This window comes from Apodemus sylvaticus, chromosome 5, assembly GCF_947179515.1.
Source record: "Apodemus sylvaticus chromosome 5, mApoSyl1.1, whole genome shotgun sequence".
NCBI classification, from domain to species: Eukaryota; Metazoa; Chordata; class Mammalia; order Rodentia; family Muridae; genus Apodemus; species Apodemus sylvaticus.
The window spans coordinates 65,619,779-65,631,573 of NC_067476.1; the positions used below are offsets into that span (position 1 = coordinate 65,619,779).

At 47.9% G+C, this 11,795-nt stretch overlaps 1 protein-coding gene across 2 annotated transcripts; it reads left to right on the top strand.

The window, feature by feature from the left end:
- The first annotated feature begins 1,452 nt into the window (after positions 1 to 1,452).
- Positions 1,453 to 11,306, top strand: Ssrp1 (structure specific recognition protein 1). Of its 2 annotated transcripts, none has more exons than XM_052182850.1 (17): positions 1,453 to 1,591; positions 2,057 to 2,250; positions 2,675 to 2,860; positions 4,001 to 4,106; positions 4,400 to 4,590; positions 4,689 to 4,919; positions 5,049 to 5,152; positions 5,237 to 5,365; positions 5,534 to 5,755; positions 6,374 to 6,446; positions 6,823 to 6,961; positions 7,087 to 7,132; positions 8,401 to 8,530; positions 9,534 to 9,704; positions 9,829 to 9,917; positions 10,423 to 10,609; positions 10,816 to 11,306. In XM_052182850.1, the coding sequence occupies exons 2-17, from the start codon at positions 2,197 to 2,199 to the stop codon at positions 10,885 to 10,887; spliced, it is 2,130 nt and encodes a 709-aa protein (XP_052038810.1). In that variant the 5' UTR covers positions 1,453 to 1,591; positions 2,057 to 2,196; the 3' UTR covers positions 10,888 to 11,306. The 2 variants fall into 2 exon arrangements, with proteins under 2 accessions (XP_052038810.1, XP_052038809.1); XM_052182849.1 differs by having other exon boundaries at positions 2,075 to 2,250.
- The last annotated feature ends 489 nt before the right edge of the window (positions 11,307 to 11,795 follow it).

The following is an 11,795-nucleotide window of genomic DNA, read 5'->3' on the forward strand; positions in this document are numbered from 1 at the left end:
ATAGGGAGAAAGGGTTCTTGACAGTTGTGTGTCTCCTGGGAGGAAGAGTCACGCATTTCTTACCATCTCCTCCTCTCTACCCTCCAGAATCTCATTATGTTGTCTAGCTGGTCTCAAACTTGTTATGCTGCTATGTTTCAAACTCACAATCCTCCTGCCTCAGTCTCTAAGTGTTATGATTATAGGTTTGTAATACTGCAAAGTGGAAAGTAACTTATTTCTAACTCTAGTTGGCAACAGTAGTTGAAACTCTTCTAGTTGTATAGAAATTACTGAACTCTCTTTTTTTAAACTCTGAAGTTATTAAAATTGTTTGTTAGTTATTAAAATTGTTTGTTAGCGTATGTGCTTTTAAAAGGTTGGGCTATTTTAACCATCTCCAAGTTTTGTCAGATCCTAGAAATGTGCTGCATTAGCAATAGGTTTTCATTACATGTCTTAAGCCCAGCTTGATTTAGCTAAATAGTGCAATAGCAGTGGTTAAAGCCACAAGTACTGAATGACAAGAATGCATTTTTATCTACATTATCCCAGGATTGAGTTAGCAAGTCAGTGCAATGATTTTCAGGGAAACGGGGGGTTTATCCTGTCTTTATGTAGGATATATGCTAGCAATCCCTCTAAACCCTGGACCCTCATGGTTATGATACAAGGCTGATGTTAAAGAGTCCAAGCTCTAGCTTCCAGCTTTGATGCCATGTACTGACACCCCAGGCAAATCTTTTGTGGTCTCATTTTTCTCATCTGCAAAATGAGGAAGGGTGAGATAAACTCAAGCATCTCTTTCAGACCTGGCTTCAGATTTTGCAAGATGCACTCTGGTGCTATGTGAGGCCACCCGGGCTTCTGCCAACTCAGGCTGATGTGATTTCAAGTAAGTTCTAGCTCAAAGGTAAATCTGACACCACCACTTGAACTTAATGCAGCCATCTGCTAGGCTCTTCCCGAGAACCCACAAATTAGGGATATGGATGGGATGGTGTTGGGGGCGGAAGGTGAACTCATTTCAGAAAGGATCTGATCTACTTGCCAGGGTACAGCTGGAAAGCAATCACAACCACCGACACCTGCATTCCCTTTGCAGCTAATGGGGGCGTCATTTCTCACCACAGCTCTTGTTCAACAAGACTTGTATTTTTCTTGCTCAACAGACTCCTTCCCAGGTTATTTCACAGGAGAAGGGACATGCATGATTCCAACAAACATACAAACCTGAAAGCCTAATAAAACCGCATAATTTCCCTTCGGAATCTAGTCTTTTGAAGAGCAGCCTGTAACTTTCTAAAGAGCGTTCGCGTTTTCTAGTCAAGAATTCAGCCGCGTGGGATTCCACGGCAAGACCCTTCCTTGCTCTAGTCGACCGAGAGTACCGACGCTCTAGGCGACGGTCCCGTTGGTCTGCCCGGATAATGCCTTTCTAGCCACGTCTTCCTCTCTATGGTTTGTGCGCGACTTCCGGTGGCGGGACGCGGGACCGCGCACGCGGGAAAAGGTTCCCCGGCATCCCCTACCCCGCATCCCTACCCCCTCCCCTGCGTCCCCCTGCGCCCACCGCCCTCACTGTGCCGTCGCGAGGCTGCAGCTCTTAGAGGTGGGTGGTCGCGATCCCCAGGCCCCGGGTGTGCATGGGCCCTGCTCCCCCGCGGGACGATCGAAATGGATCGATCCGTGTTCAAATTCGCGGGCAATGGGCGAATCCATTTTAAAAGAAGGGGGAGAAATTTAGATTCACGGGGGCCTCGGGGTGGTGGGATCACTGTGATCAGGACACTACTCTCTGAGCCGAGTTGAGGTGCGCTCTCTGAGCGGGAGCCAGGTTCCGCCGATTATTGCCCTGCCCTGTCGGTGGAACGTACCGAGAGGGTGTCGGGTTGGGGTGTAAGCGCCACTATAGGCCTGGTTCTGCACCTAGGGTCCTGGGCCTTGGTCTCAGGAGCGCTGCAGAGCCCGTCAGTAAGATCCCCAGGCAGTACAGAACTTTCTTACAGACTTTTTACAGACATTCCAGGCACTCATGGGTGAGCGGAGTAAGGTGGCATCGTTTCTTGCTTATCAGTCTCCTTCCCGAATTCAGATTCCCACCCTGCTGAACATCTACACACCTAACCAGGAATTGGGGCCCAGCATCCAGAGAAGGGTTCGTTTTCTCTGGTGCAGCCTAGGGCTGTGTGCTCAGGCCACCACGGGCAGGTGAACATGGCAGAGACTTTGGAGTTCAACGACATCTTCCAGGAGGTGAAAGGGTCCATGGTGAGAATGGCTTGGGCTTTTTAAGAAAGACTGAGAGGGGAAAGAAAGAGTTCCTGTCTATTAACAAAAAGCTTAACTCCGACTACTCTTTTGGAAACAATGTATCAGTGTGTCCCTCCAAGCGAAAACATCAACAAAGTCTCAAGAATTACAGGATGTTGAGTTTGAAGAGATTGCATGTGTAGTTCTATCCTAAATTCTCGTGTTAAAAAACCAGGAAACGGGCCCTTACCGGGTTTCTGATGCCAGAGCCAAGCTTGCAGTCTAGACTTAATGTCTCTTGTGTGTTTTAACTTGATTTCACCACGATCTGTTGCTTTTCTATCAATACTCTCTGGCTATCCTGCATCATCTTATGGGTGAGGGGTTGAAAGAATCCGCTACTCACTATCCTGTTCTAATTTTGGGTCTGTATTTTGGGCAGAATGATGGGAGGCTTCGATTGAGCCGTCAGGGTATCATCTTTAAGAACAGCAAGACGGGCAAAGTGGACAACATACAGGCTGGGGAGTTGACCGAAGGCATCTGGCGTCGGGTAGCATTAGGCCATGGTCTTAAACTGATCACAAAGAACGGGCATGTGTACAAGTACGATGGCTTCCGCGAATCGGTGAGCGATCTTGTTCTGTGACCCTCTTTCTTTGTAACTGCTTTGTCTTGTTTATTTGTAATCTTCTAGAGACAGTTGGTGTTCCTCTGATAATCATGTCCCTGCTCTATGGGGTTCCTCGAAGCAGGGCTGTTGGAGACTATTGAACAACAACCCAAAAAACCTTGTGCCTAGACTCCAGAAGGTTTTCTACCATTTTAATTTAGATTGTGGTTTCTACTTACTCCCGCTGTCCTGGTTCAGAATCTTAGCTTGGTGCTTTAGGATTTTGCTTTCCATTTTGAGCTGCTTTTGAGTTACTTGGTTTTAATACTCACTTTCTCCCCTCCTCCCCCCCCCCCCCACTCCCCCAAGATAGGTTTTCTCTGGCTGTCTGACAGGGTATATAGCCCTGGCTGTCCTAGAACTTACTCTGTAGACCAGGCTGGCCTTGAACTCAGAAATCTACCTGCCTCTGCCTCCCAAGTGCTGGGATTAAAGGAATGCACCACCACTGCCTGGCTGTTAATACTTAACTTTCATCAAAAGATTACCTACACAAAGTTTAGAAACTCAGTAAGGTGATACACATATCTGAGAATTTAAGTTTCTTTACTACTCTCAGCCAGAGGCCCAGAAACAAAAGGTTTTTGTTGTTATTGTTAAAAAATATTTTCATTCAGTAAAAATTATTTATTTTATATGTATGATGCTTTGCTAGCATGTATACCTGTGCACCATATGCATGCCTGGTGCCCACAAAGCTCAGATTAGGCCACTGGATCAGCTGGATCTAGAGACAGTAGTGAACCACAGTTGGGTGTTGAGAATGGCTCCAAGGTCTTCTAGCAAGAACAAGTACCCTCAACCTCTGGGCTGTCAGGTCTCTAGCACTTAAAAGGTTTTAAGCATAAAGGTTAAGAGAAGAGGCTCAGAAGAAGGACTGCCCTGAGAGTAAGGCTGAGGGATCTGGGTTCTAGAAACAGTCTCCACTAACAAAGTAAAATTGGTTTTAAGCAGTTTCAGAGTTGATATACTCACTTAGCTGAAGTTTCTGAGGAGGATACATTGGTGAACTGAGCTAGAGAATCTCAGGACCTTTTAGTTGTGTTAAGACCCAGAGGTTTAATTGGGACTGCACTTTCTCCGTTTGATTTACAGGAGTTTGAGAAACTCTCTGACTTCTTCAAAACTCACTATCGCCTTGAGCTAATGGAGAAGGATCTGTGTGTGAAGGGCTGGAACTGGGGGACAGTGAAGTTTGGTGGTAAGTGAGGAGGATTGAGGTTTGGGGAGATGGTGGGGTGAAGAAGGGCCTCAGACGGTACCTTTATTTACTCTTTCTTTGGTTCTAATTTCTAATTTCAGTTTGTGTGTTTAGCATGGATTTATCCAGCATGTATCCATGATGGATGTATCCATCAGTCACTGTGCCTAGTTTTGGTACAGTGTGAACAAAGTTCCTCCAGTCCTCTATCCTCGAGGACTTCAGGACTGGTGGGAATGCTTCTGCAGACTTTCAGGGAGGAGTTTGCGATTTGACAAGCTCTTTCCTCACAGGACAGCTGCTTTCTTTTGACATTGGTGATCAACCAGTCTTTGAGATACCCCTAAGCAATGTGTCCCAGTGTACAACAGGCAAGAATGAGGTGACCCTGGAATTCCACCAGAACGATGATGCTGAAGTGTCTCTCATGGAGGTGCGCTTCTATGTCCCTCCCACGCAGGAAGATGGTGTGGATCCTGTGGAGGTGAGGCTTCTTTGTGTTACTGGATGTTGCTGAGTAGACTTTGGCTGGCTGGCCTGGGAGCAGAGGCTGGCTGTTTGAATACCCATATGTGTTCACAGGCCTTTGCCCAGAATGTTCTGTCAAAGGCAGATGTGATCCAGGCCACTGGAGATGCCATCTGCATCTTCCGGGAGCTGCAGTGCTTGACTCCTCGAGGCCGTTATGATATCCGGATCTACCCTACCTTTCTACACCTGCATGGCAAGACCTTTGACTACAAGATCCCCTATACTACGGTTCTCCGTCTCTTCCTGCTACCCCACAAGGATCAGAGACAGATGTTCTTTGTGGTGAGCAGAACCCCTATGGGGTGCCTGGTTTTTGCCTAAGTCTTTAGTAGATAAAGTTTACTATGCCAGAGGTCTGTATTGTTTAGTCACCCCGGGTTCAACACAGCTTCGTCCACTTGTCCTTTTCAGATCAGCCTGGATCCCCCCATCAAGCAGGGCCAAACTCGTTACCACTTCCTGATCCTCCTCTTCTCCAAGGATGAGGACATCTCCTTGACTCTCAACATGAATGAGTGAGTGTCTCACTGGACTCCCTTCCTGCTGCTGTTTGAGCAGGAGGCAGCCTGCCATTGGGCTTCGTCTCACTTTGTTTGTAGGGAAGAAGTAGAAAAGCGCTTTGAGGGGCGACTCACCAAGAACATGTCAGGCTCCCTCTATGAGATGGTCAGCCGGGTCATGAAAGCACTTGTAAACCGTAAAATCACAGTCCCAGGCAACTTCCAAGGGTAAGAGTATGGGCTGAGGATAGGGATGCGTGGGAAATGCTGCCTTAGTAAAGAAATCTTTCCTGTGTCGGGTACGCTCTAGTAGAAGCCTGAGTGCACTGGTGATGGGATGTGCCCTTGGGCTCTGCTGTGCTTGGTGCTGACAAGGCTCCCTGCATCCTCCGCCAGGCACTCGGGGGCCCAGTGTATCACTTGCTCCTATAAGGCCAGCTCAGGACTCCTGTACCCACTGGAGCGGGGCTTCATTTATGTACACAAGCCCCCTGTGCACATCCGCTTCGATGAGATCTCTTTTGTCAACTTTGCCCGTGGCACCACAACCACTCGTTCCTTCGACTTTGAGATTGAAACCAAACAAGGCACTCAATATACCTTCAGCAGCATTGAGAGGTAAGAACCTCCTCCTGTTACCTCCTGGCTAATCCCGTCTCCACTGGGAAGCTCGGCCTGGCCTGGTTCTTTCTGACTGTTCTAGCTGAGTTGAATTTTTCATTTAGCTTCTCTGAGATCTGGTCCTTTAAGTACTCAGACTCTGGAAACATATTTATCACCTTTTTCTGTCCTTAGAAAAGTTATTTATTTTTTATTTTTTTATATTATGAAAGCTGTGTGTGGTTCCATTTTCCCCTATGGTGGAAATATTATCTTTCTTGGAATGAGCTCTGTGCCCAGGAACACAGCAGCTAATGTGTATTGAATACTCAGGTGTGGGCTAAACATTTTACAACGTCTCTGTGTTTAACCCGCATAACAGTCCTGTAAAGGGTGAAATGCAGACCAGTAAAACAGATGAAACTCCCCTCCTACAATGCCCGGCCGGCTCTGGTCCTATTTGGTGACTGGCTATACTTTCTGTCCCAGAACCCTTCAGGGCTGTATCTAACCTACTGATGTCCTGCGTAGCGTAGTCATGAGTTCTAGCCCACCCAGCCTGACGGTCTGAGAACATCGCTTAGCCCTCCTGAGCTGGTCCTAAGCATCTGTTAATGCTGTTTGTCCCCCTTACAGGGAGGAGTATGGAAAGCTGTTTGATTTTGTCAATGCAAAAAAGCTCAACATCAAGAACAGAGGACTGAAAGAGGTATCTGTGGGAAGGGCGCGCCTGTCTCCTGTCCTTCTGTAGAGGAGAAAGGAACAGAGACTTGGTGGCTTCTTTTTCACTCTTTCTTCTCTTCTTACCCTTATAGAAAAAAGAGGTGCGTGTGGCTCCTTCCCCTTCCTGAGCAGGTTCTCTGTGCATGGCCTTAGATCAGTCTACGCAGCCTCTTAGGAGCCCCTGTTGGGCCAGGAAAGGGAGGGGCTTGGATTAACTCCATCTAGTAGGCCCTGCATGTTGGCTGTGTGGACATTCCCGCTCACGAGCTGCCGTTCTGACTTCACAGGCGTGGGGAAAAGCTTTGAGTGCTCAGGAGTGCTGGCTTGAACATGGGGCTGACTCTCATTTCTTCCCTTGCTAGGGCATTAACCCAGGTTATGACGATTATGCCGACTCTGACGAAGACCAGCACGATGCCTATTTGGAAAGGATGAAGGAGGAGGGCAAGATCCGTGAGGAGAATGCCAATGACAGCAGTGACGACTCAGGAGAAGAGACTGGTGGGCTAGCCTCTCTGCTGGGGCCTGGGCAGTCAGGCTCCACCCTGTGGCCTGGGCTGGGTGTCTGGCTAAGGGGTGGGACTTCCACTGGAGTGGAAGGTAATGCTATCTGTGTTCTTTCTCAGATGAGTCCTTCAATCCGGGTGAAGAAGAAGAAGATGTGGCAGAGGAGTGAGTTTTGACTGGGCCTCACGGGGATAAGATTATGTATAACTTAAGTGTTTCTAAATAGTTGTCACGTCCTAGTGGTAGTTAGCCAGTGGTCCAGCATGGAGAAGTGACTTCCAGTGAAGTGACACATGACTGCATTTGTGATGGTGCCAAGGAATTTATTAGTGCACAGCATGCTTTGAAACCAGAGAAATGGGAAGAGAATGGGATCAGCTAGTGCTTATGCATGCAGGGGTCCTCACTTGCCAGTGACAGCAGCACCCTTGTGCTTTTGACAGTCGCTTAGCATGGCTGTCCTTGTAAGAAAGTGTCCCAACCTGGCTCTACGGGGCTATGGGTTTTGTAAGATGATGTAACTGGAGAGTATAGGGATGTAGTTGACTATAGGTACTACTGGATCTGGGTGTTCAGAAATTGTAGGGAAACTATCTTTTGCTTCTGCTTTTATTCCTAGAAAGAGTGGTCCATGTCCCTCAGAATGCTAGGCAGGCGTAGGGTGGATAGCTTAATACCCAGAAGCACCTCCTGGTGAACAGCAAAGTGAATAGTGTGCTCTCTGGTCAGCTGCCCCTTCCTGAACTTGAGATAATACATACGTGCAGGGCTCTGATGGACCAGAACCACCCCTAGACCCTGCAGCTGGAATGAGTTTTCTCCCTGCAGAAAACTAGGACTGTTGTTCCAGAAAGATTGGATAACCAAAACAAAACCAAATTGTGACTATCTTTCAGAAGCCCACTGATTTTGCTCAGAAAGCTTAATGCACAGATGCTTATGAAGTGCTCTGGAAACCTTTCAGCAGTGGGTGGGTGTCAGCAGCTGCTCAGAGGAGATGCATTTTATTGGACAGAACAGTCAGATATGGGGACTGGCTTCAGTTGAAGCTGGTTTTCCTCCCTTTTAGGGCAGAGATTGTAGTATAAATTAAGGTGAGCACCTGGAACGGTAAAGTAGACTTGGTGTCCTGCAGGCCAGCGGCAGACAGTGCCGTACAGTACTGGAGGGCGGAAGTGGGGTAGAACGCGCCTAGAGCACAAGAGCCCACTGAAACATTGGCTTTTCATGGACCGATTCAACAACCTTTTGTGGTGGTGCTCTGGAAGGAATGTTGACGCCATCTTAATGAAGGGCAGGAAGCTGGGGTGGGTGGCAAATGGTGGTGGAAACCGTCCTTGGCACTGCTCCCAGGGCTCCTGGGCAGATGTCTAGATCCTTCCCTTCTATCTCTGGCCGCCTTCCTTTCCTGAATCTAAGCCGTACTCTGGCAGGTTTGACAGCAATGCCTCGGCCAGCTCCTCCAGCAATGAGGGTGACAGTGACCGTGAAGAGAAGAAGAGGAAACAGCTCAAGAGGGCCAAAATGGCCAAGGATCGGAAGAGCCGCAGGAAGTCTTCAGAGGTATTGAGAGCGAGAATTGTCCTCTGTTCATTACCAGTAGATGCTCTTGATTGTGCTGCTTTCTGTAGGCCGGTTACAGAAACTGTACTTTAGTAGGTATTTCCTACTTTAGTAGGAATTTTCCAAGTTTTAGTAGGTATTTTCCAAGTTTTTCTTTTTGGTCCTGAGATACTTTGTTTCTTGAGGATCTGGGGTGGGGTTTTTGCTATATATATGAGGATCTGGGGTGGGGTTTTTGTTTTTATATATATATATAAAATTATATATATATATAATTTTAATTTTTTATTTTTTTGTTGATTTGACTAATTTATTATTTTCTGACAATTTTATACATATATTTAGTGTACTATGATTTCCCTCCTTCCCCGTCCCTCAGCTCCATAATTGGTACCTCTTTTACTTCTTTGTTTTCTGGTGTGTTTAGTAAGGAGTGCTTGTGTGATGGGTAAGCACGGGCAGAGGGGCGTTGCTGGAGCATAGGTCACTCGCAGCCTTTAACTGCATGTAGCTCCTTCGGAGGGAGTACGCCCTCACAGATGCTTTTCCCATCTCTGGTGGAATATGTGGTGGGCACATCCCCTGGGCTGCCGAGTGCTCACAGCCACTGCAGCCGTGCTGTATCGGGGCATTGTTTTATAGCTTGCTCCCCCCACCCCCCTTCTCTGCCCCTTGCCTTCTCCCTGCTCTCTTTTATAGCCACGTTTCCTTGGCCTTGGTGATACAGATGTTCTGTTTAAGACTGAGCCCTCCCTGGTCACTTAGTCTCAGCATGTGACCAGATGTGAGTCTCTGAATCTGAATTAGGAGATATCCTGCCTCTCCCCCAGGGGATCTCTTTGAGGAGAAAACAGTTGCTGCTTGTGGCTTAGGGCTGTTGGCCTGTGTAGCCCAAATCTATTTAGTTCTTCTTACATCTCTTCCTTTCCCAAATAGTTTGTTTGTGGAAGCTTGGGATAGCTGTGGGATGTGGACGGATGGTGGCATTCTGTTTCTTATACAGGTGAAGAAGGGTAAAGATCCAAATGCACCGAAGAGGCCTATGTCTGCGTACATGCTGTGGCTCAATGCCAGCCGAGAGAAGATCAAGTCAGATCATCCTGGCATCAGTATCACAGATCTTTCCAAGAAGGCAGGCGAAATCTGGAAGGGAATGTCCAAAGAGAAGAAAGAGGTGAGTAGCAGTGGGAGGGAGGGGGAGCAGGAAGGGCTTTGTCGGGGTGCAGGGCTGCCACTCCTGAACCCCTGCGTGCAGAGTTGCTCGCATCAGTCTAAAGGATTCCTTGTGCTCACGGCAGGAGTGGGACCGCAAGGCCGAAGATGCTCGGAGGGACTACGAGAAAGCCATGAAAGAGTATGAAGGAGGGAGAGGGGACTCGTCCAAGAGGTGAGTGTTGGGAGCAAACGGCTGGTAACTGCTTAAAGCAGTTTCCAGGCCGGAATAGACTTACTGAACGTTATTTTGACAGCAGTTTGAGTAGTGCTTCTTAAATCCCTGAATGCCATTGCCAAGTATAGGTGATGCAGTCAGGTTGGGGGATAAATAGGCCCATGTTCCTAGATCGGTTTTATTTGAAGTAATAGAATAGTTCAGAAAAAAGTATTTTTGTGAAGCCTAATACAAAGTCCACATGAGCTTTTAAATAAAACAAAAATGTCCAGTACGTTTTGCGTATGAGTTGCTTTAGTCTCTGACCCTGGTTCTTCCAGGCTACTTATGTATGATCTGTCCGTTGGTGCACTTTGGGCTGACAGCTGACTTTACATTTGCCATGGTGAAAATAGTGTGGCCAGTACTGGGAAAAGTTCTCCTTAAAGCTAGGAGCAACGTGGCCTATGTAATAATGCAGAGAGTCTAACAACCTGGCTTCTTTTCAATGTTCCTAATCTAGGGACAAGTCTAAGAAGAAAAAGAAAGTAAAAGTAAAGATGGAAAAAAAATCCACTCCCTCCCGGGGCTCGTCATCCAAGTCTTCATCCAGACAGTTGAGTGACAGCTTCAAGAGCAAAGAGTTTGTGTCCAGCGACGAGAGCTCTTCAGGCGAGAACAAGGGCAAAAAGAAGAGGATGCGGAGCGAGGTGCGGCAGGAACGTGGGGGTGGGAGGGCTGCCCCTGTCTGGGGTGGGTACGGTCCGGGCGTGGTTGGTCTGACAGGAATGAGCTAGAGTGCGCAGGTGGACTTCTGAGGTTTTGTGAGTACAGGAGATGTAGGATCCCTTCACTACCTGGCCGGGAAGGCAGCTGTTACTTGACACATTTACCCTAAGAGAGCTTTGGTTTTCAGGACTCTGAAGAAGAGGAACTAGCCAGTACGCCTCCAAGCTCAGAGGACTCTGCCTCAGGATCTGATGAGTAGAGGAAGAGCATTCTTGCCCTTGCCCGTCACATCTCCAGGCTCCCTGCTCATTTTGGTACCAGTGTCTCACATAGTCCTTGGATTCTGTGCCATCTGAGTAACTGCTCGGGGTGGCTTCCACTTCCCCGAGGCTTTGAGGAAGCACCTAACCTCTGCTGCTTTGTAAGGAAGGCTCCTTGCAATCTGGAGAGAGGCTGGGTAGGAGTGTGCTATCTTCCGCTCACAGTGCACTGAAGGATCCCAGTCCTCACCCACTTCCTACGTTCTGGCTGTAGTGAGGCTGCTTCCTGGCCTGTTGACGTTGCTGCAGCAGAGGCCGTGCGAAGTCAGGCCTGTAGCTCCTACTGGGGGCCTATTTCTACTTTTATTTTGTATTTCTGGTCTGTGAAAACAATTTAATAAAGGGAACTGACTTTGGACACGTCGTCCTTATGTCTCCTTTCCCACTTTGCGTGCCGTGTTTACCTTTCCTGACTGGGCAAGGCCGTCCTGTGCAGCACAGCTGGGGAAGCAAGGCTCCAGGTACACCATGTCCTTCCCAGCTGGACAAGCATCGGTTTTCATGCTCGTCTGTGGAACTGTGCCACCCGAGAGTCAAGAAATGAGTGCTGATCTGATTAGGAAGCCTCTCATAATTCCACTCCATGCCATTAGCCAACGGAGGAGGCAGGGGGCAGTGGCGGCTCTGAGCTTTTATAATCACCTTGTGAGTCAAGGGTCTTACAAGGTTTGAGATAATAGAATGAGGATCGACTTTCTAGTGTAGAGAGTGGAAACCTGAGTCAGGAGGATTAGGGAAAATGAGTTTATATGTTTGTGAAGTGTGAGAAGATTCTGGCAAGGGAGGGCTACAAAACTTTGTGTTTGGTAATTGTATCTAAAAGAACTTAAAGGAGACATAACAGGAG